The 24,682-nt window shown below is 46.6% G+C and overlaps 1 protein-coding gene across 1 annotated transcript; it reads right to left on the bottom strand.

The window, feature by feature from the left end:
- Positions 1-10,644: 10,644 nt before the first annotated feature.
- Positions 10,645-13,991, bottom strand: LOC143662219 (major allergen Can f 1-like). Its single transcript, XM_077135750.1, has 7 exons — positions 13,860-13,991; positions 13,466-13,593; positions 12,574-12,644; positions 12,029-12,139; positions 11,443-11,544; positions 11,245-11,271; positions 10,645-10,800 (listed from the first exon to the last, which is right to left on the bottom strand). Exons 1-6 carry the CDS (start codon positions 13,947-13,949, stop codon positions 11,246-11,248), a joined length of 528 nt encoding a protein of 175 aa, XP_076991865.1. The 5' UTR covers positions 13,950-13,991; the 3' UTR covers positions 10,645-10,800; position 11,245.
- Positions 13,992-24,682: the final 10,691 nt, after the last annotated feature.

Genomic DNA, 24,682 nt, shown 5'->3' with positions numbered 1-24,682 from the left:
CATCTGTCGTCCTCAGAAATGTGTACAGAGGGACCTCTTGGTGCAGGTAGCAGATGCTTTGTACCAAGTTACTCCATCCCTCAGGGGCAAAGGGCAGAGTTGAGACCAGGGACACCTGCCCTGCATTCCAGGTGATTAAGGAACCTCTCCCTCGTTCCTCGAGGCTTGGCCAGGGCCATTGGAACTCTTTCTGTACCGGTCCCAGAAGTAAGGGGAAGGAGATGGCAAGCAAGGCTTGCTCTCAGGAAAACAGCTTGCCTTATGCCCCTATGTCCCCCATCACACTCGGGACATAAAACATCAGGAGCTTAGAGACCCCTGAGCTCTCTGCAGTTCATCCACCAAACCGAGTTCTGGGCACAGAACCACTGCTCGAGAACTGCACAGAAATGCAGCAAGATCATGTCCACCTTCCTCATGTGAGGCTCTTCCTCTTGGCTTCCGGATTCTGAAATCCATTCGTGCCATGGTGGGGATCTGAAGGCTTTACCAGGCAGGTGCTGTGGCTGGCTCAGCCTAGAGTACAAAAGCCAACTCTTTGGTGTTGAGGAATTTTGCGAGTCAGATGATGTTGTATTGGCGGCTTAAAATCAGCCATTTGTGGCATATTTACACTATGGTAATTGGCAAATGCTAGGAGTCAAGACTTTTGTGGGGAGGAGGGAATGCGGTAAACGAGTTTACCAAAACCCCATGGCCCATGCTTCTTCATTTGTCCATTTTACCACAATATAGCATTTTGTTTATCTAGGCACTTGTTGATGACCATTTGGATTCCTTCTAATTCAGGGCAGTTGCAAATAAAGCTGCTATGAACACTGTGTACACATCTTTTTGTGGATACATGTTTTTCATCTCTCTTGGTACATACCTGGGATTGGAGTTGCTGGAGCATATGATATGTATGTGTTTCTATATGAGAATCTGTCAGTTCTCCACCATGATGGGTAGTACAATTGTACCCCCGCCAGAAATGAATAAGAGCTCCACTTGCTCCAAATCTTTACCAACACCAGGTGTAGTTGCTCTTTTAAAATTTACACATTCTCATGAGTGTGAAGAAACATCTCAAAGTTGTTTAATTTGCATCTCCCTGATAACTAATAATTTTGAGTACATTTTTTATGTGCTTATTGCTCCCCTTATATCTTCTGTAAAGTTTTGTTTAACGTTTTTTCTCATTTCTATTCATTTCTTTGTCTTCTTTTTATTGAGTTATAGGCATTATTTAGCCCATCTAAATGCAAATCCTATAGCAGATATAAGCATTGTGAATATTTTCCTTCAGTCAATGGCTTGCTAATTGAATTTTGATGAGCAGAAGTTAAACTTTGATGAATCCAAGTTATCATTTTATTTTTGTTTCATTCTATGTCCTAAGAAACACTTTGCATAAAAAACTCATGAAGATTTCCTTTTACATTTTCTTGTAGAAAAGTGTTATAATATTAGTATCTATGTTTACGGCTATGATCCCTTTCAAATTAATTTTTATTTTTTTAACATGGGCAGGCTCCTGGAATCGAACCTGGGTCCCCAGCATGGCGGGTGAGAATTCTGCCACTGAGCCAACGTTGCCCACCCACAAATTAATTTTTTTATACGGTGTGAAATAGATGGTTGAAGTTTTTTTTTTCCCCCATGGATATCAAGATTTTTCAGCATCATATGTTGAAAAACTTCTTTTCCCCCAATGTATGATATTGGTACCTTTGTCAATAAAAATCAGTTCACCATCTCTAGTACCCGGGTCTCTGTCTGGACACTCTGATCTATTCCAAAGAGCTATGTCTATCCTATTTTCACAAAGACATAGTCTTGACTAGTAAATCTTGATATTAGGCACTATAAATCCTCCAACTCTGTTCTTTTTAATAGGGTTTGGACTATTCTAGATTGCACTTCTATATATACTTTGGGATCAGCTTATCAATAACTATCAAAACAAATTTTGATGTGGGCCATATTGAATCTACATCTCCATTAGGGAAAAAAAATGATGTCTTAACAGTATTGCATCTTCTAATCCTTGAACATGACATAGATGTTGCCATATTTAGATCTTCTTTCACTTCTGTCTGCGGGGTTTTGTACATTTTTGCTAAATGTATTAAATATTCTCTGTTTTTTGATGCTATTATAAATGACATAGTTTTCATTTCATTTTCAAATCGCTTGATGCCATGATACAAAACTTTGGTATATTGAACTTTTATTCTGCAACCCTGCTAAATTTCATTTCTTATTCCTAAAGAGCACTGGTAGATTCTTTAGAATTCCCTATAACGACGGAATCTGTGAATAAAGGTAGTAGGACTTCTTCCTTTTTAATCCCAATCCTCTTCCCTTGTGCCCTAGTCTTTCATTCTTTTCTTGACCTACCCTGGAGAAGACTTCCAGGGAAGTGTGAATGGAAAGTGTGAAGAGCAGACCTTCTAACATCTTTCTGATCATAGGGGGAAAGGATGGTGAATTTCCGTTATCCAACCGAGGAAGTTTCTTTCTACTCCTACTTTGTTGAGATTCTTAAGTATACAGAGATATTGGACATTGTCAATTGTTTTTCTCCATTTACATGAATTTCCTCGTTTATTCTGTTCATATGGTGAATTACATTGGTTGATTTTTGAATGTCAAAAACAAATCCAAATTCCTAGAATAAACCTTACTTAGTCATGATGTATTGTCCTTTTTATAATGGTGATGGATTTTGTATGTCAGTGTGTTAGGGCATTTTTAATCTCTGTGCATGAGTAGTATTAGTCTCTAGTTACACCTTTTTGTAATATTTCTATATTTGTACCTGGCTTAAGCTGGCCTCAGAAAATAAACCGGTAAGGTTTATTCTTGTTCTTTTCTGTTCTTTTCTCCTAAAGTGAGATTGATATTATTTAACTTTAAATATTTAATAGAATTCCCCAATCAAGCCTTCTGGACCTGGCGGTTAGGGTAGGGGCAGGAAAAACTGTCTTTATTCATAAATTCCATTGTTGTGTACATAGAAATAGGAGACTTCGCGAATCCACTAGAACTAAAGTGTGAATTGAACAAGGTCAAGGGGTAAAGGAACTATATTTTTTTTAAAAATAAATTGTATTTCTAAATAATAGCAGATTTCCTTGATAGAATAAGGCTGTTCTGATTCTCTATTTCTTTCTATTACAAATTTGGTCATTTGTATTCCGGGGAGAGTTTGTCTATTTTAAGTTGAATTTATTGAAATAAAGCTTTCATAATATCCTCTTTCTATCCATTTAATGTCTGGGAAACCTGTGATGATAGCCTCCCTTTCCCTCCTAATACAGGTGGGTTGCATTTATCTCTTTTTCCTTCACCAGTCCTTGCTGAGTTTTCTCAAGCAACTTTACTGAGATAGAATCCCATAGAATACAACTCTCATTTCAATTTCCAGTTCCATGGTCTGTAGTATATTCACAGAGCTGTGCAGTCACCACAATTTTAGAGCAGTTTCATCACTTCCAAAAGACACTCACACCCATTAGCGGTCACTCTCCATTTCATTGAGTGTTATCAATTTTGGTTAATCATGTCATAAAACCAACTTTTGTCTTTGTTCATTTTCTACTGTTTGCTTTCATTTTGTTGATTTCTTCTCATATTTGTTTTTTTCTTCTACTTATTTCGGTCTTAATTTGTTCCTTCATTCTTTTTTGCACACAAGTAATGTATTTTTAACAAAATACACCATTTTATTAACATGAGCTAAACAATCAAAACCTATTAGATATTAGGTAATGCAATTGGAGGGTAATGTTTGAGTTAATGAAAGTGTTCATGAAAAACAGATTTTAATCTAAACTTTCATAGTAAACAAGCATAAGTCTGGAGTCACCACACTTTATAAGACTATCATTGAAACAAGATCACCCTAGAGGAAACAAAAGCTTTCCATAGTCAGGGAAAAAACCTAATTTTTAAATTTGTAAGATTTTTACAATTTAGGAAGAACCCTGTGTTCCATATAAGTTAGTTTATTTAACTAAACTTTTAAATTTGTTTCTTAATTCTCTTACATATAAAATTATTATGTAAAGAGACAAAACGTGAAAAGGGGCGCATGAGGAGTATGTAAAAATTCCTAGTCCAGCAGCGCCCTCTTCTGTTGATATTATGAAATGCAGCTCATTTACTAAACACCAGCCCCACTTCTGGGGCAGTCCAGGACAACTACAGCTGCAGGAAAGTGAAGGAGACATCCTGGAAGGAAGAGAGCCAACAAGGGAGAACCCCAAGTTCTGTGCATAAGCTCTGTCCAAATACACAGGACTTACGCCCAGAAGTCCAGCTAAAGCCAAAAGAACCGAATGAAAATGAAGAAATAAATTCTATTTCTAAATAAGTGGCCAGCCACTGCAGGGAGCAGATTTCCACATTTGAGGTCAGTCAAGTCAACCACCTGCTCTGAAAAGGGATCAGCACTCTCCAGAGGAACAGACCCAAATCCAGAGTTTATCCCACATGTCCACAGTAAAATCCAAAATTACTCAGTAGGAAGAAACAGGAAAATATGACTCATTCCTAAGAGAAAGGACTGACCCCGAGATGACAAACATATTAAAATTAGCAAACAAGGATTCTAAAATTGCTACAACAACACTTAAGAACGTAAAGGAAAATGTGCTATTTCTAAATGAAAAGATAGAAAATTTCAGCAGGGAAATGGGAACGGTAAACAACAACCAAATGGAAAGTCTAAAACCGAAAATTATAAAATATGAAATCAAACATTCACTGGTTGGGGTGCACGGGTGGTTCAGTGGTTAGAATGCCTGCCTTTCATGTGGGAGACCCGGGTTCGATTCCCGGACCATGCACCCAAAGGAAAAAAAGTTCATTGGATGAGGTTAACAGAAAAATTGAGAAGAGTCAATGAACTTGGAAAAACACCAAAAATAAATAAATAAATAACCCAATCCTAAGTACAACTGAGGAGAAAAAGAAATCTGAAAAAAAAAAAAAAAAGGAACAGCGCCTCAGGGAGCTGTGGGCCAATATCACATTGTCTAACATATGTGTAATTCGGTCCTATTGTGAGAGGAGAGCAGTAAAGGTACAGAAGAACAGTTGAGTACAAAATGGATTGAAATTTTCCAAATGTGTGGGAAAACCTCAAATGCAGACCCAAGAAGCTTAGCAAACCCTAAGCGGGATAAATAGCTTAAAGACAACACCTGGGTTCGTCAAAGTGAAAGTGCTGAAACCAAACTTAAAGAGAAGATCTTCGAAAAACCAGAGGAAATCCATGGAGACGATAAACTGAATAAGCATTGATACCTCACCAGAAACCACGGGGGGCAGAAGAGAGCGAAATAGCCTCTTTAAAGCGCTGAAAGAAAATACCCATTACCCCAGAATTCTGTATCCATCAAAAATATCCTGAAGAATAAGATCAAAATGAAAACACATTTGGATTTTTAAAACTGAGAGAACTTGTGGGCAGCAGACCTGCAGACCAAGTCTTCATGACAGTTCTAGTTTGCTAGCTGCCAGAATGCAACCCACCAGAGATGGACTGACTTTCAAAAAAAGGGGATTTATTTAGTTAATGTATAGTTTTTCAGAGGAAAGGAAGCTAACTTTCCACTGAGGTTCTTTCTTACGTGGGAAGGCACAGGGTGATCTCTGCTGGCCTTCTCTCCAGTCTCTAGGTTCCAACGCCCTTCTCTGGGGTGTTTTCTTTCTGCATCCCCAAAGGCCTAGGCTGAGCTGCGAGTGCTGAGATGAGGAATGCTGAGCTGCTTGGGCTGTGCTACGTTGAGTCTCTCATTTAAGCACCAGCCAATTAAGTCAAACATCATTCATTGCAGCAGGCACACCTCCTAGCCGACTGCAGATGTAATGAGCAACAGATGAGGTTCACATGCCATTGGCTCATGTCCACAGCCACAGAACTAGGTGCCTTCACCTGACCAAGTTGACACCTAAATCTAACTACCACAATGATGAAGGAAAAGATGTGTGGTGGAAACAGGAAGAAACAAAGCATCAAAAGTGATAAGAATAAGGGAAAATATAAAAAACTGATTTTTCTTCTTAACTGACTTACAGCGTACATGACTGTCTAAAGCCAGCATTGTTACAGATGTAGTGAGGGAGCATGTGGCATCTGTAACAAGCATGAGGGGCGGGAAATGGACCCGTATAGCGGCGAGGTCTCCATGTTTTATGTGAACTGGTACACTAATAATCTTGAGTAGACTGTGAAAACATAAAGAGGCACGTTGTAATCCCCGGAGCAACCACGTAAAAATGCAAAGAGACCTTCCAGGATGGGGCAGGCGGGAGCACAATGCTTGGCCCCAGGTGTGCAGCGCTGCCAAGTCGTGGAGACAGAGATGCTGCTGCTGCCGCCTTGTCTAGCAGAACCGTGAGTGATGCAGCAGGAGAGGAGCTTACCGTTAGAGCAACTGCCTCTTACTCTCAGCGGACCCTCCTCAGCCTAAAGAAATGGAAGACCTGAGCTTCAAATTTTTGTGGAACTGCAGGGGGCCCTGAACAGCCAAAACAATTTTGAAAAAGAACAGGGGTGGGCCACGGTGGCTCAGTGGCAGAGTTCCTGCCTGCCATGCCAGAGACCCGGGTTCGATTCCCGGTGCCAGCCCATGCAAAAAAAAAGAGAAGAAGAACAGGGTTGGAAGACTCCTACTTCCTGGCTTCAAATTGTACTACAAAGCGGCAATAATCAAAACAGTGTGATAAATGCACAAAGACAAAGAGACCAGTGGAACAGAATTTAAAGTCCAGAAATAGAACCACACATCTAAGGCAAATTTTTTTCTTTTTTCTTTTTTTTTTTTTTTTTTGCATGGGTAGGCACTGAGAATCGAACCTGGGTTTCAGGTGAGAGCTCTGCCACTGAGCCACCATGGCCTACCTGGCAAATTGATTTTTGACAAGTGTGCTAAGCACATGCAGTGGGGATAAAATAGTCTTTTCAACCAACATTATTGGGAAAACTGGGTAGTCACAGGCAGAAGAATGAAATTCAACCCCTACCTCACAGCATATGCAAAAATCTACCCAAAATGAATCAAGGAACAAAATATAAGAGCTAACGTTATACAACTCTTAGAAGATAACATAGAAGCAATTCTTCATGACCTGAATTTGGTAATGGGTTCTTAGATATGACACCAAAAACACAAGCCACAAAAGAAAATAGATAAGTTTGATTTCATCAAAATTTGAAACTTACATGCATTGATCAAAATTATCCAGAAAGTGAAAAGACAACCTACAGGATGGGAGAAAATAGTTTAAAACCATATATTAGATAAGGGCTTAAAGTCCAGAATATATAAAGAACTTATAAATGAAACAATAAAAAGACAAGCCAGTTATATAAAATGGGCAGGGAACTTGGATGGACATTTTCCAGAGAAGATAGATAAGTTGTCAGTAAACACATGAAAAGCTGTTCAAAAAAAAATGCAAAGAGGTCTAGCTAAATGCCAACAGGCACACTGCAATGGAACTCTAATAAGTGGTGGCTTTGGAGATCCATGCCCTGCCCTCTGAGTTTTGGAAAGGTCTTTAACCTTGGCCACGTGTATTCTCTCTCTTCACCAGCTGTCCTCCAAAGGACACCTCTCCCGAAACGCCCCCTCTCAGCCAGACGCTGTGCCTTCCAAAGACGGCCGCTCAGATCCAACACTTTCCAAACACCTTGTTTTCAAATCCCCAGCCATCAGCGCTGTGATCCAGGTGGGAATTCCCAGTATTTCCCCACTGAGAGTGGGTGCGCTCTGCGTTCGACCATCACGGGGACCCCATCCTCTTTTCCTCTCACAGCAATTACTCTGCCCAGGGTGGGTTCTGACTCTGACCCTGTGCATTTGGGATCATGGTTTTCCCACTTGCAGGCCATGTGGAGTTGGCACTTTCCAGGCTGCAGGTACTTGCGTGGATAATCAGGTACTAACCTACGTGGGCAGTGGCTCAACGCTGTACGCGTCCCAGAAAAACCTGTGAGGATCCATTGTAAGGAGAAGCTTTCAACGTGGCTCCTTCAATGAAGGTGTGACCCACCTCGTTCAGGACGGGACTCCAGTCCTGTTACTGGAGTCCTTTAAAATTGGAATGGGGAGACAGAGAGAGAAGCAAGAAGCTACAGCAACAGGATTTGGACTTTCTTTCAGCCTCAAAACCATAAACTGATAAATTCCCGTTGTTTAACTCAATCCGTTTCACAGTGTTTACTTGAATAGCCCAGGAAACTAAAACAGATTGGATTTAGGCAGCTGCCATTGCCACAGAACCAGGAAATCTTGTCACTTCTTTTCCTGTTTTGTTTGTGACAATTTTCCCATATATTTGAAACTTCTGTGGACTCACATCTCTTTGCCTTTTCATTTGAGATTTCCTCTACTGCCTTTATGCCCTGACATCAGTTAAATATCGATACGCTTCTGTGTAGGTGCTACCTGCAAACTCTTTAACCCTCTGCTGTTCCTTGTGGTGCCTGCTTTCTTAGTTCCTCGAGGGCCCCTCACAGCCTTCTCCTCTTGGAGATGCACAGCCTGCATGTGCCTCCTGTTTTCCCTGCTCGGAATGCTTTTCTTGCAGAATTGCTCCCTCAGCTCAGGCTGCAGGAGGAGGACAAGAGAAGAAAGCAGCCAGGTAGGGGCAGTCCAGGTCTAGGAACAAGAGTAACAGATGCCTGCTTGGAAAATCCCATGTTCTTTTCCAGAGTGTCTTCCAGGGTCAGGGTTTTAGAACAGCGGGTGCAGGGATTGGTTGATAAACCACTCTGGCCCCCATCCCATAACGCATGGTCAGGTGCAGGCCAAGGCTGAGTCCGGCACGGGAGCGCCACTCCTCCCTGCAGCCCCTGCCAGCGCCCTGCTCAGCCTGGACCTTGGACCCCAGGTGGGTGCTGACGAAGCCGAGCAGACGGTGGGTCCAATTCACAAAGGAAGGTGCCTGGAGGTGGACAGTGTGTGCTGCCTCTCCCTCCCCGGGACAGGTGCCATCAGCCACAAAGGGCTCAGGAACTTGGGGAGAAGGACTGACCATCCCTGGGCAGTCGGGTCAGCAGGGAAGTGACACTGGGTCAGAGGCGGCAGGGGTGGAGCTGCGGCTGCTGACTTCTCCTGGGTTTGCTCTCTGTGGGTCATGTCCCTTCCAGGCCAGAGCCTCGAGAACTGGCCAGGCCACCAACATGTCCCTGTTTGTGTGATGGCCGGTGTCTTGCTGAGGGGTCTCAGTGTACTTCACAAAAGACCCTGAGTCAGGAATTGGATTCAAATCGTTTATTTGGGTGATGTTATGTTGTAAGACCCCAAAAGACATGTCCTAGTCCTCACCCTCAATCCTACAGATGGGAATTCATTGAAAAGAGGACCTCTGAAGATGTGATTAGCTAAAATGACCCCAACTGGACCAGGTGGGCCCTCATCCAATGTGGCTGGTGTCTGTATAAGAGGAGGGAATGGAACAGACAGTAGGACACAGGGAGAAAAAGGAGACGGCCAGGTGACAGGCAGAGAAGGACCAGCAAGCTACCCCAGAGCCCTGCAGTTACCTTGATTTTGGACTTCTAGCCCCCAGAATTGTGAGACAGTAAGTCCCCATTGTTTAAGCTGACCAGTGTGTGCTGGCAGACTGGACAAGTGAGGACCCAGGGAGCAGGAGTGAGGAAATGGGGAGAGTGAGCCAGCAGAGGCCAAAGTGCCAATAAGGGGCTTTGGAGCAGCAGCTGGCCGGGTGTGCCCAGGCTCACCGATGGCCAGTGAGAGCAGGGAGGACAGGTCTGCAGGGTGCCCAGGAGAGACCAGAGCTGGGGCTGGTACAGCTGGTTCCGCCTTCCTTGACGGAGTCCGTAAGCGCCTAGCCTGCCTGCTCCCACGAAGGAGAGACCCAGGCACCTGAGACACCTCTGCTGTAACCTGGGACCTCCTGCACGCTGCTGCGGGGAACTTGGGGTAGGGATGGGGGGCTGCATCTAATACAAGGAAGAACCTTAGACGCCTTGGAAGGAGCGAGATCCACTGTTGAGAAGGAGCAGGCAGGGCCCAGGTGGCTGGCCCTGACGCTGACATCGTCAGGTGACACGCTCAGGTGCCAGCAGCTCACCTCCCCAGACCTGCGAGGTGCAGACACGGGAAGCAGCGAGCGGGGCCCAGAAAGGGAAGCGGGAGTACAGGTGCCCGCGCAGCCGCGCCGGGGAGGCCCAGTTCAAACCCCCCACCTGCCGGAGCTACTGCGCCCCCCTCACCACCCCCCGCCCCCAGGTCCAGCCTGCTCAGACAGCCGCAGGGCCCGCGCACACCCCGACCTGGGAAGGCTCTCCAGGTTGTGTCCGACTCCTGAGGCCGCAGACCACGCCTGCCCGCAGCGCCGCGGACCAGGCCCCACCCCAAACCGCACCCACCGCGCAGAACCCGGGTGCCGCGGGGCGTGGGATCTGCAGAAGCCCTCCCGGCGTCAGGACCCGCCCTCACGCCCGGCAGCCGCGCCCACCCTGTGACGCACAGCGGCCCCCACCACGCGGAGCCGGGACCCCGCGGGGCCTCCTGTCCTCCCCGCCCCTGCTCCCCCGGCCCCACCCACCAGCAGACACCCAGGGGGCGCCCAGGGCAGCCGGCACGAGGGACCCAACAGACAGGCCGAGACTCAGGGATGCTGGAGCTTTTTATGGAGAATCAGGAGAGGATGGAGGGCTGGGGGTGGGGGAGCAGGGGGTCGGGGCGCAGAGTGCTGCGAGCTGGGCGCTCCTACCCCCTGCGGCAGGAGGCGCTCCTGGGTGTGCGTTGCTGGTGACGAACAGAGATGTCTCTCCTATGAGAGACAGGGAGGCAGTGGGGTGGGGCGGGGATGTGGGAAGGACAGCTGGACTCTCCAGACTGTGGCCCCCCCGATCCTAGCAGACAGAGCTGGTCTCCCTGCCCCAGGCCCCAGGCCCCAGGCCCGCTGTGAAGGGATGACAAGAGTGACTGCAGCAAATGGGGGTGCTTAAGGGAAGAAACAGTGAGGCTGCTCCGCACTGATCCCAGGGCCCCTAACAACCCCGCCCCTAGGAAAGGGGAAGCAACAGGTGCCAGGCTGCTGTATTTCCAAACCCCTTAAGCAGACCTTAGGCAGACCCAGTTGTACCCCTGATGGTTGGGGTGGGGGGTGGCCCAAGGAGGAGTCTCAGTGCCCCGGGGCAGGGAGGGTCCAGCACATGTCCCACCGAACCCTGACCCTGGCTTTCTCACATGTCCTCTGAAAGGGCCCACTTACCCTAATTTCCCCTTGGTGTGCAGGTTTCTGTAGCAAAAAGGAAACATGCATGACATAGAAGGCTCCAGGGAACAGGCCGTGGGCCGCCACCCTCCACCAGCCACCCCACGCAGGAAGGCAAAGCTGGCCTCTAGTCCTGCTGATTGCTCCAGCCTGGAGGAGATCTGGCCGAGAGCTAAGCCCATCCGCCCCTCTCACCCATTTGCTCCATGAGGAAGATTCTCTTCGGGTCGAGCCCAATTTGTGCCACGACTTTCTTAAACTCTCCCAAGGCCTTCTGGCTGTATTTTGGGTCCCTCCCTGAGGGCGAGATCAGGAGGAGATGGGGGTGGCCTGCAGAGAAGTCGGGGCACCTCCTCGGGGCCTCCTGCCTTCACGTAGGAGCAGCGCTGTCCCCCACCGTACACTCGGAATCCCGGTCTGGAACTAGAGCCCTGGAATTGGCTTTCCTGCCCTGCAGCTCCCCTTCTCACTCCGTTCCTCTCCCCCTCTGGGGCCCTCAGAGGAGCACTGCCCATAGGGGGCTGCAAGGAGCCCGTCCAGCGAGTGGCCTGGACCATCCAGTGACATCCTGGGTGCTGTGCCTACCACTGTTCCCTGCCCGTCCCCAGGTGCCCACAGCCAAGACCAAGGGACCAGGGAGTCCTGGGAAGTGCATTCTTTAGGAGATGCAAATGGGGGTTCTTGGGTCCCAGGGGCTTCTCCCAAGAGGAGGAGGGAATGTGGGAGACAAAGAGAGACGGGGTGGGGGTAGTTCTGACAGCCCGAGGATGGCGTGACTCACCCAAAAGCTTCCCCATTCGGACCTGCTCCCCGTTGAGCTCGCCTTCGCAGGACAAGATGTAGTGTCCCCTCGTCTGTGCCTTCTGCAGGTACACCGTTCGCTTGCCCCCGTCTGCAAGAGGACCGTCCTGCTCTAGCCACGTAGTCCCTCTGGAGGGCTCTGTGCCAAGGCCCCTGACCCATGGAGTCTCCAGTTCTCAAGGGCCCAGAGTCCTGTGAGAAGCCCTTACTGGGGAGAAGCCCCCAGCCAAAACCAGGAAGCCACCTGGGGCAAACTCAGGGCCCAAGGCTGGGAAGGGGAAGGCGCTAGGGGTGCTCAGCCATATGAGAGCTGCTCTTTGCCCCCTGCCCTGGGCACCGCCCAGAACCCCTCACCCCCAGAGGCCACTCTGGAAGCTCAGACCCTTCTCGGGACAAGCCCATCAAAGCCAGTTTGCTTTGCCAGCTTTTGCTTCTTTAAGGCAGACTGGCCAGCAGGAGGGGAGGGTGGGCATTTATGGGGGCCAGGGAGAAGGGGGCTGCCCGGGAAGGGGTCCCGGGACTCACAGGCACTGTATTTGCCAGGCTCATCTGTTTTCTCCAGCAACACTTTCATCTCTTGGCACTGCCCATCTTCCCTGGAAATCAGAAGCCCTTCTGGAAATGCAGCTGGCCCCTCCCACTCCAGCCCCCCAGGGCAGCCACATGTGCTCGCTGGCCTGCAGGCACTCAAGGCACGCCCCCTCCTGCAGCCAGAGAGGAGCCACACCCCTTGGCATCTCAGCGTCATCCGGCCACCAGGGTGGACTTCAGTGTCTCCTGACCCTCAGTCCCAGGGTCCAGGCACAACCTGTGGCAGCAGATCAGCTACCTGTGCCCAGATCTCCCCTTTCCCTTCCAACCTCACCTAGGATGAGTCTCCACACCTACAGCCATCTGGCCCCACGAGAGAAAAGTTGAGTCAAGGGCTTTTGAAAAAAAGCAGACGTTACTGGGCCAGTGTCAAAGCTCCCAAAGGCCTAGAACACGGGCGCACACACACACACACACACACACACACACCCACCATGCCGCACAGGTGTGTGTGCTGCACAGGTGCAAGCTGGGAAGTTGCACAGGTGCAAGCTGGGAAGTTACACAGGTGCAAGTGTACCCCAGGAGCCGCACAGGTGGATAGACACACACTGCTTCAAGGCAGCCTCCCTGCGAGCATCCTTTGTGGAGTCGTATGCCCCCTCTTGGCGGTTCTGCAAACCCCTTCCCCTGTGGGTACCCAAAGCGGAAATGTTCAAGGGGACCCGAGCTAGGATCCAGGACACCCCCTGCCACTCTGACTTGCGTGCTTTCCCAAGAGCCCAGCCCCGCCCCCAGCCCACGAGGCGCCCTCCCCGGCTGGCCGGCGCTGAAGGACGTGCCCAGCCTGCCCAGCCCTGCTCGTGCTCTCGGAGCCAGCACTCACAGCATGGTGATTTTCAGTTCGAAGTTACCCCCCTGCAGGGCCTTGATGCTCAGGGGTGTCACTCCCTCTGGCTCCTTATCAGAGACCCGGTCCGTCACCATGGCCTTCAGGTACCACTGCCCCGACACCTGGAGACAGGGGCTCCTGTGAGGGCTCTGAGGGAGACCCCAGCCAGTCCCCACAAGGGCTCCTCCCCACTCTGCCTGAACGGCCTGCCCCAAGGCTGGAGACAGGCCGCCTCAGCGCACCCCACCCCTACCCCCAGCAAACCGGCCCACATGCTCTGCCTGGCCCTAAGATGAGGGCGCCACGGGAGAGGGATGGGCAGCCATCGGCATCACAGCCCCCACCCCCACCGCCCCCTCCAGCCCAGCCCGCCCCTTCAGAACCGCACGTCAGCTTCCTTGGGGAAGGCCCGGCCCGGGGCGAGGGCACTGAGGGCCGCAACCAGGCCGAAGCCGAGGGCCAGCAGCAGGGTCTGCATCGCCAGGGTCTGTGCTCGCTGGGGCCGGGGACTGTGCAGGCTCCTGGCGCTGCTGCCCTTTTATAACGGTGCGTGGGCTGCAGGAACCTGGCCCCGTCGCCGGCCCGCTTGTGAGGCAGCCAGCTCTGCAGTGGAGCAGATAAAATGTTGTTATTGTTGGATGTTGCTGAATATCAGCTTCTTAAATCCCCGAATGCCCAACTCCTTCCAAGTCTCCTGCGTGCAGAGGAAGCAACTTGCAGACCCGTTTATCCAAGGTTGGGGCTCCCCCGCCTTCTGTATGCGCAGCCGCCGCCTGCCCTCCACCCAGCTGTGCCCCGCGGCTCTGCAGGGGCTGCCTGCCCACTGCAGGATGGATGTCCGGGCTCAGACCCCAGCTGGTCTTCCTGTGCCCCTGGCAGGCCACCTGACCACGGTTGGTCCCGGAGTCATGCTCAAAAGCTCCCACAGAGAAGGCGGGCATCGAAATCATGGCAGCAGAGCACGTTGAGGCTCCCTGAGGCCAGGCCAGCCGTCTCTCCCTGTATCAAGGGCAACAACTTTGGCCAAGTGCCTCAGACCCTCACCCCATGACACTCCCCCCGCCATGCCACCTCTGACCCTACACCCCTCCCCACTGTCTCCACGTGACCCCGCCTCGTCACCCCAGGCTTCCATGAAGCCAGTGTCTGATGATGGGTCTGGGGGCCCCTCACTGGGCCTCCGAGGTCAGCCCTACTTCCCCCGAAGCACACAGCAGTCTCCTCCTTCCTGGGCCTGTGGGTGGCCAGGCTTGGACCACCTTCCCAGGAGCCCAGAGCTGACCCTGGCTGGAAGTCCAGTCCGGCAGGGCGGCTGGCCACGCAGCCGCCTTGGTGCCTCTCTTGCTAGGATTCTCCCTCTCTTGGATTTTCCAAATACCAACCAGGCTGGGAAGGAGAGGCCGTGAGGCAACACACAGGCACCCAGCAGAGGCCAGGGGTGGCCTCTCATACGGGGAGGGAAGGCGAGTTCTTCAATAAGTGGTCCTGACGGTTCAGTGTTAAATCGTAACACTGTGGAAAAGTAACTGTGGTAAAAGTTAAAACCACATCGTGCCTCAACAGCTCACCAAAGAAAGTTCCAAATAAACCCGAGATCCCAGAACATAAAAAAAAGCAAACTACGTACTAGATGAAAATATGGACATTTTAATATAACCGTGCAGTAGTATATAATATGTAACATCATATATATCTTTTTTCTCTCAAGAAAAAGGCTTTCAAAAACAGGACACACAACCCAGAAGACACAAAGGAAAAATAAATTCGGCTATGTAAAAGTTAAAACTCCCTTAGAGCAAAATTTAAAACAAAACCTTGCCAAAAGCAAACACAAACTTGGGAAAAAATAATTTCAAACCATGACAATCAAACCCTCTGGGACTGTGGCGGAATGGAATGAAAGGAGGTGGTCCAAGATAAGGATGCAGTAAGGGGACCCATGGAGACTGTGACCAGCAGAAGGCCGAATGGAGCGGGGGGCTGGAGGAGTCTGGAGAGGGCTGCAGTGGGAAGCACCGAGGGGCTGGCCCAGATCCCCGCCCCCCCCCAATGACCTCAAGATCCAGGGAGCGCGGCTGCTCTGGCCGCAGAATCTAGAGCCTCCCAGAACCCAGGGCAGAGAATGGATAGAAACTGAGGGGGCAGGCAAGGGGAGAACAGCCAGCAGCAACTTAATTTCCCTAGTATGTCAAACACTCTCAAAATCAACAAATAAACAGCAAACATAGAAAATGTAGCAAAGGGAACCAACCATCAGTTCACAGAAAGAGACATATGAATATTTTTAAATGCTCAAAAAAAACATTTATGATTTGAATGCAAACTAAAACAACAGTGAATTATGCGTTTCACTTATCAGATTGACAAAGATTTACAAGTTTGTTAATGTGCAATGTAGGAAAGGGTGCAAGAAAACAGGAACTTAGATCCAATGTGGCTGTGTATGTGTGTAACCTCTTTGTAGAGAAGCTAGACATGTCCATCCCAGATTTCAAAATGCATCCTTAAAGGCACTTCAAGGGATTTTTCCTACAGACAGGTACAGTGTGTACACGTGTGTTACCTCTGAACACTCTGTCCCGCATGAAAAGAAGAGAAGTGAGTTTCTTGAGAGGCCAAAAGCTGTTTATTGGAGCTGCTTAGTTGATTATATACCTTTGCTATAGTTACTATTCTTAGAACAGTGTTGAAGTTCTACACACTAAAGAAGTACATACCGTGTACTTTAAGTGAGTACGTGAAATGTACTGGCTGCCAGGTACTCTGCCGTACCCACGCACACTCACTTGTGTGTTCAAGGATGCTTCTTTCAGCCCTTCTCTCAGAAGCCACCCAAGAACTCATCAACCAGAGGCTGGTTAGATAAGATAACGGTGGCCCTAAGATGAAATACCATGAAGCAATTCAAATGAATTGGGTACTACTCTCTTTCTAACACAAAGATATGTCCAAAACATGCTGTTTAAACGCTGGATGCAGAAAAGAATAGGCTTACGAGTAAGAAGTACAATAATTAGGCTGCTGATGCACCCTCTCTGCTCCTTCTGCAGAGCAGGGACAGACAGATATATAAAAGGAAGAGCCAAACATAAGTAAACGAGCACACTCACAAGCACACGCACACAATCAGGAGTGGAACAGGGGGGTGTTAGGTGAGGGAAACGAGGAAGGGCACTGCTACTGGAGCTGCAGAGGCTGTGTCGCCCCTATCAACATGGCTTCCAGAACCACCCCTTCCAGACACCTGACTTCTGGAGACCCGCCCCCTCAGACACCTGGCTTCCGGAGAACTGCCCCTTTGGACACCTGGCTTCCGGAAACCCACCCCTTCTGGACACCTGACTTCCAGAGACCCGTCCCTTCTGGACACCTGACTTCCGGAGACCCGCCCCCTCAGACACCTGGTTTCCGGAGAACTGCCCCTTCGGACACCTGGCTTCCAGAGACCCACCCCTTCCGGACACCTGACTTCTGGAGAACCCCCCCCTTCCAACGTTGCCTGACCCCCTTGCTTAAAAACTGCCCAGGCCATCATCCAGGTGCTGACTCACCTCCCTCCATCTTGGATTGGGTGAGCTCAGCCCGGAACACAAAAATAAACCCGCCCACTTTAAATTTCCTGGCCTACCTTCCTTCTTTCTCACCCTTTTGCCTCCTAAACCTTTCAGGGGGCACCCTGGTGATGGACTGTCACCACCTCTGGCCCCACGTCCGACGCAGGCAGAGAGGCCCAGGGGTCCAGCAACTGGGGGCGGGGCGGGGGGGCAGGGCAGACATCCCTGGCTCCAGCGAGGAGGCTGGAAACTTCTCCCGGCTCGTCTCCTGAGGTGATGGCATAATGGAAAGCTGCGGGTCGAAGGCCGGAGGACATAGATGCAGCCTCACAAACAGAATGTGGGACTAGCCTTCTGCTGCGGTGACCTCTTCCGGGACGTGCCGACATGGCAGCAGAACAGGTGCTGGGGCTGGAAATGGTGACACTGAGACGACAGACGGGGGAAATGATAAACTCAGAATCCTCTCAAAATGAGCCAGCAAACCAAAATTCCAAATTACTCAGAGAAATATCATGCTAAGAAAGACACATGAAAGTAAACTGTGAGTATAGGAATTTGTTCCAGATAATGAAACAGCTAACAAACTCTTTCAAAATTGCAGTAACAGGATGAGGATTCCTAAAATCAAAAAGAACAAGGAATTTTTTAATTAAAACTGGCCAATATGAAGCAAAAGATAAGGAGGTATAAAAAAGAAATATTTACCAATCTTGGAGACAAATTTTTTTTTGTATAAAAATTTGTATAGCAAATTTAAAAACTCAATAGACAGGATAAACTCTAGACTTGACATAGTAGATGAGAGAATTAGTACATTGAAAGTTAGTAAAGATGGGAATTTTGAAAGAAGTTGAGGTGTTAGGAATAGATTCAGAATTTCTAACCTAAATAAATTGGTATTGAGGAAATTTACCAGAGAAGCAAAAAGAAACACACACACACACACGCACGAGAGAGATCTTAACAAACATAGAGAATAGATCAAGGGGCTCCAATGTGTGTGCATTAGCATTTCCAAAAGAAATCATCGAAAAAAATGACAGAAAAAAACAAAATAACTGAAAATTTTCCAGAATTGAAAAGACATAAGATACCAAATATAAGTTGTACATCAAGTAATGAGCAAAACAGAGTAATATATGCCTAGAATATTATAGAGACACTGCAGAGCATCCAGATAAAGAAAGAAATGAAAATGACCAGAAAGAAATTACACGTTACCTAAAAAGGAAGTAAATGTGGACTGATAGCAATTTCTCAGTAGCACTAATTTCCACCAGACAATAGATTAGCATCTTTAAAGAACTGATGAAAAATAGCATTCAATCTACAATGTTATACTCAGCTCAACTTTCTTAAAATATCAAAAGAAAGATAAAGATATCCCAGACATTTTTTAAAAACTGAGAGTGTTGACCACTCTCTCACCTTGCTAAAGGAAATTTTTTAAGATGTACCTCGGCGAGAATATGTGTGGGTTTAAGGGGAAAGTATGGGATTCAGCAACAAGGACAATGATTCATAAAACACATCAGCAAATTTAATTAATTATTGAATGTAAAAACTGTATGTAAAAACTGAATGTAAAAATGGCTAAATTTTAAAAAGGAAACTAAGGCTTCAGGCAATAAGAAAAAGATGGAGGACAAGGAAGGAACAGTCCACTTTGAGGGGGTATTTAAAGAGTTCTAAATGCATGTAAAAAAACAAAGAACTCATGGCCTGTTTGCCTTAGTGCATACAAATAAAATCTATGGGGAAAGAGGGGAGAGGGGAAAATAATACATTTCAAAAACAAAGAAGCCTAGCATAATTGAAGGTAAAGAACATTAATTGAGATGAGAAGGAAACTGGCATAAAAGACCCAAAACCATAGAAGATATAAAATTTCACAAACTCGAAAGCACACCACATCAAAACATAAAAAGCCACAGTAGACTGAAGAAAAACAGATCTTGACGAATCCATGATCAGAATGGCTGATGTTAACAATATTCTCTTAGAAACTTGGAGATGAACCGATTTAAAAGTTTATGCCAATGTAGATTGGAATAAAAAATTCTTTAAAAATCTGTATGTGACAAATTGCATTATTTTCACGTACATGTGGAAGAGGGATAAAAATTGACCAAAAACAGATGGCAGGAAATGTCACAGAATCAAACCAATGGAGCCTGCTCTGTTTGCCTAAAGGCAATGAAATTAGAATCAACACTAACAGATAATGTTCTATAAAAATAAATGAGACTAAAACAAAAAATGTTTATTTGGTACAAAATTTCTATTTTGACTAGTGCATTTCCTAACATAACTTATGTAGACAGCTTAATTGAACACCATAAGTACATGGAACCTTGAGTAGGACATGACATTTTGTTGGTTTGTGCAGAGTGATGCCCCGATAAATCCCAGAGTGACTTGATAGTGAGTGGAAAAGTATTTGCAAAGTCCCCTTCGGGGAATGGTGAGAAAGGGGGAAAATTCCACTTCCCCAAGTTGAATTCTTGATATTCTCACAAGCAGTGTGGACAACCAAAGCTATAGGCTGAGCCCCCCAGTCTTGGGGTTTGTTCATATGAAACTTAACCCAACAAAGGATAGGTCAAGTGTACTTAAAATTAGGCCTAAGAGTCACCCCCAAGAGAGCCTCTTTTGTTACTCAGATGTGGCCTCTCTCTCCAGCCAACACAACAAGCAAACTCACCACCCTCCCCACGTGGGACATGACTCCCAGGGGTGTGGACCTTCCTGGCAATGTGGGACAGAAATCCTGGAATGAGCTGAGACTCAGCATCAAGGGATTGAGAAAACCTTCTCGACCAAAAGGGGAAAGAGTGAAATGAGACAAAGTGTCAATGGCAGAGAGATTCCAGAGTCAAGAGATTATCCTGGAGGTTATTCTTACACATTAAGTAGATATCACCTTGTTATTCAAGATGTAATGGAGAGGCTGGAGGGAACTGCCTGAAAATGTAGAGCTGTGTTCCAGTAGCCATGTTTCCTGAGGATGATTGAATAATGATATAGCTTTCACAGTGTGACTGTGTGATTGTGAAAACCTTGTGTCTGATGCTCCTTTTATCTACCTTGTCAACAGACAAGTAGAACATATGGAACAAAAATAAATAATAGGGGGAACAAATGTTAAAATAAATTTAATTTGAAATGCTAGTGATCAATGAAAGGGAGGGGTAAGGGGTATGGTATATAGACATTCTTTTTCTGTTTTCATTTTATTTCTTTTTCTGAATAGATGCAAATGTTCCAAGAAATAATCATGATGATGAATATGCAACTATGTGATGATATTGTGAATTACTGATTATATATTTAGAATGGAAGGATCAAAATAGGAATGTTTGCATTTGTTTGGTGTTTTTTGGTATGGAAGCAAATAAAATAAAATAAATTAATAAATAAATAAATATACACTTAGGGCAGTGCAACAGTGGCTCAGTGGCAGAATTCTTGTCTGCCATGACAGAGACCTGGGTTCAATTCCCGGTGCCTGCCCATGCAAAAAAAATAATAAATAAATAAATAAATAAATATACACTTTAAACTCCTAAACAACTCATGGGTTAAAGAAGAAATCACAAAAATACAGACCTGAAAAGCTATGTGCATGATAGATATCAATATTAAAGGATACAGGTAAGAAAATCCTTACATAGAAATCTAGCTACATTTAGATAAATTAGATACACTAAGTAGAACGCAAAAAAATATATAAATAAATATTTATTTATATATATATATATGGGTTAGTAGAACCCATATATATGCATAAGTGGGTTATGCATTCAAATCCAGAAACAATTAAAAATAGCCTAAAGAAATTAGAAGATAAAAAATAAATGAAAAAGAATAGAAGTCAATGAATTGGTTTTTTTTTAATGGAGACAATAACAATGTGCTGGTTTGAAAGGATGTGCATACCCATGTTTAATCTAAATCCCAGTTCAGAAAGGCAGAATAATCCCTAGTCAGTGCTGTGTGTTTGAAACTATATTCAGATCCTCTCCCTAGAGATGTGATTTAATCAAGAGTGGTTGTTAAACTGGATTACATGATGACATGTCTCCACCCATTGGGTGAGTCTTGGTAAGTTTCTGGAGTCCTGTAAGAGAGGAAACATTTTGGAGAATGAAAAATGCATGGAGGGCAGAGCATAAGGACATGGCCACGAAAAGCAGTGTCCACCAGCCAGCGACCTTTGGAGATGAAGAAGGGACATGCCTCCCAGGGAGCTTCCTGAAACAGGAAGGCAGGAGAAGCAAGTAGTAGATGACGCCGTGCTCACCATGTGCCCTTCCAGATGAGAGAGGCGCCCTGACCGTGTTCACCATGTGCCTTTGCAGGCAAGAGTGAAACTCTGTGTTCACCATGTGCCTTCTCATGAGAGAAACCCTGAACTTCATTGGCCTTCTTGAACCAAGGTATCTTTCCCTGGATGCCTTAAATTGGATATTTCTATAGACTTGTTTTAATTGGGACATTTTCTTGGCCCTAGAACTGTAAACTAGCAACTTATTAAATTCCTTTTTAAAAAGCCATTGCATTCCTGGTATATTGCATTCTGGCTCCTAGCAAACTAGAACAATCAACAAAAGTAAAACCATCTATCTGGGAAATGTCATCAAAATAGATAAACCCCTAGAAGACTAATAAAGAAAACAACAATCAAACAATATTAGGAGTGATGGGTGGATAATCTGCAGATAGAGATTAAAGAAAAGCTGACGCAACTTCTGAGTAGATGGAAAATAGCCGATGCGCACGGGCAGACCTTAAGGCTCTGAGGTTTTTGTAATACAGCTAAGCCAAGAGAGCCATTCCACAGATGAGAGAGGCCAGAAACAGTTCTAGCCAGAGTTGGGACAGGAACAGGTGCCAAAAAACATTCATGGGGAAAAATATTGAATCCATGTGGAAAAGATACACAAATCTAGTGCCATGCCTCACACCACACGCAATCCCAGGTAGATTAAAAGGCCCAAAAATGAAAAGCAAACCCTTTATCCCTAGAGAAGAAAGCACACTTTTCTCACTGAAGGCTAGGTCCTAAAAGAAGATACCAACTGAGATAAACTACACAGGTAATCAGAAGAAAATGCCTGCAATGTTTAAAACCACAGTTTTGATATGGAGAATACGTGGAGAACTCCTGCAAATGAATTCGCAAAAGATGAACAAAAGAAGAACAGATGGTGAATATGAAGAGGCAGTGGACCAGAGAGGAAGGCTGAGTGAGAGGCAAGGATGTGATGAGATGCTCAGTATCAGTGAGGACCAGGGAAATGCAAATCAAAACAAGAGGTGGGTGTGAGTTCACAGCCACAAGCCAGAAGGAATCTGTCAGCAAACGTCACCTGGGGAATCCTCACCATGGCTGCTGGGCTTGTGAACTGCTTGGACCCAAAGGAGTAACGGGCCACAGCTGGCAGAGCTGAAGCTGCATCTACCCCCCAGACCACAGCTTCCTGGACCAGTTTCCCGACACGTGCGCACGGGTCCCTTCCATACACCAGTGCGCTGGTTTGAATCTGCTGTGGACCCCAGAAAAGCCATGCTCTTTAATCCTCATTCAATATTGCTGGCTGGGATCCTTTCATTATTTCCATGGAGATGTGTCTTCACCCATTCAAGGTGGAGCTGCTGACTGGAGTCCTTTAAGAGGGAACCATTTTGGAAAAAGTTTCAGCGCTGACAGAGCCCACACAGCCAAAGATCTTTGGAGAGGTAGAAGGAAAATATCCCTTGGGAAGTCTTATGAAATGAGGAGAGAAAGCTAGTAGACACAGCCATGTGCCTCCCCAGATGACAGAGGTGTTCCAGATGGCATCAGCCTTCTTGAGTGAAGGTAATCTCTTGTGGGTGTCTTAGTTTGGACATTTTCATGGTCTTAGAACTGTAAGCTTGCAACTTCATAAATTCCCATTTTAAAAGTCATTCCATTTCTGGCATATTGCATTCTGGCAGCTTTAGCAAATTAAAACCAGTCATGTGCTCATGTGGTCATATAGATTTTGTACCAGGTATACAACCCTGACTCCCATTGTCATATCTCCTGGTGCCGGGTGGTGGTGGAGTGGTCTTGGGCTTTTGGGGTTTCATGGGCTATGTTGGTGAGGCTAGCCACACTCCTGCTAGCCTCCCCGATGAAGTCCTGGCTTCCAGGAATTTTCCCACCGCCCTCCATACCGATTCACCTGGTCCTGTGATCCAAGACTGTCGGAGGAGAAACCACATCATGATAAGAGGTGGAGCAAGCGCGAGGGACAGAGATGCAAGTCTCGTTCTGCGTGAAGTCCAAAGTGAACCTGGGCACAGCTTCCCTGGCTGCTGGGAGCTCTGCACCCCCAAGAAACACATTCTGGAGCCTAATCCATTCCTGCGGGTGAGGATCCTTCCTGTAGGGCCTTTCCCTGAGGTTGTTCAGGTAAGGTCCAAACTCAACCAGGATAGACCTTAGCCCAATCACTGGGGTGCCTTATAAGAGACTGAAAGGCAGACCCAGGGAGACAACAAAAGCCAGAGGGAGCAGCCAGAACCCAGTAACACCAGCAGAACCCAAGAGTAGCCAAGTGACGGAGTTGCATTGGACCTAGGATGGCCTCCAGCTGCCCAAGAGGGGCACAATTTCCTGGAAGAAAGCACCACCTGAGGACTCCTCAATTTTGCAAAACTGTGGGTCAATAAATTCCTGTTGTTTAAGCTGCTGCCTGGTATCGTATGTGCAGCCAGGAAAGGGGAGCTGGTCCCCCTGGGTGGAGTGACAAGTGGGGCCTCAGTTCTGTCTGCAACTGACCTGACAGCAGAGTGTGCATAGGATTTTATGACTTTTTATGGCAATCACACAATTGCCCAGAATTCTTGTTCATGGGGCAAAAGCCTATGGCAAATCCACAGTGAGTGGGGCTCTTTGAAGACACGGGCATTTTCCATGCCCACAAACAGGGATACAACTGGATTTCGATTCCCCGTGCTAGAAGAAAGATGAATTATCTTTCCCTTCTCTTCATAGGAAATCATATAAAACCAATCTCACATGAAGTGGTATTCAGGAGTAGCAGCTAAATGGTGTAGGAAAAAGATTTTTACAAAGATATGCCAGATTAATAGATACAGAACAGGTATTTTTTTTTCATGGATTTTGTAGTGTTTGTGGTATTTACCAGGTTTGTTAATGTGTGATTTTTGAGATTTTTTTCTCACTCCAAATAAATATTTATTTTCAAATTGAATTTAAATTCACAACTTACTCTTTTTTTTTTTAAGAGGGCCCCATTATTTGCATAAATTCCCATCCCCACAAAATCTGAATCTATGCCCTGTTCTATCTGTAAGTTTCATTTCCTTTTCAAGAAAAAATCAGAAGCAAATACACACAAACGTCAAGATTTTCTGGGGAGTGGGTTCCTGGTGTTTATTTTCTCTGCTTTTTTTCCTGTGTGCTGAAAAATTTCACCGTTCAGAAGAGAGTGTCAAGGAGAAAAGCAGCTGGACATTCCTGTGTCTGCAAACATACAAGAAAGGGAGACCTGGTTTTAACAGACAACCTTTTCATACTGCATGAATTTTTACCATTTCCCTTGTTACTTCTGTAACGTTTTTAGTGCAGTTTGAAGAGTAGACAGCCCCATAGGAGCAA

Source organism: Tamandua tetradactyla, chromosome 2 (genome assembly GCF_023851605.1).
Source record: "Tamandua tetradactyla isolate mTamTet1 chromosome 2, mTamTet1.pri, whole genome shotgun sequence".
Classification (NCBI taxonomy): domain Eukaryota; kingdom Metazoa; phylum Chordata; class Mammalia; order Pilosa; family Myrmecophagidae; genus Tamandua; species Tamandua tetradactyla.
This window is presented reverse-complemented; position numbering and strand designations above follow the sequence as displayed.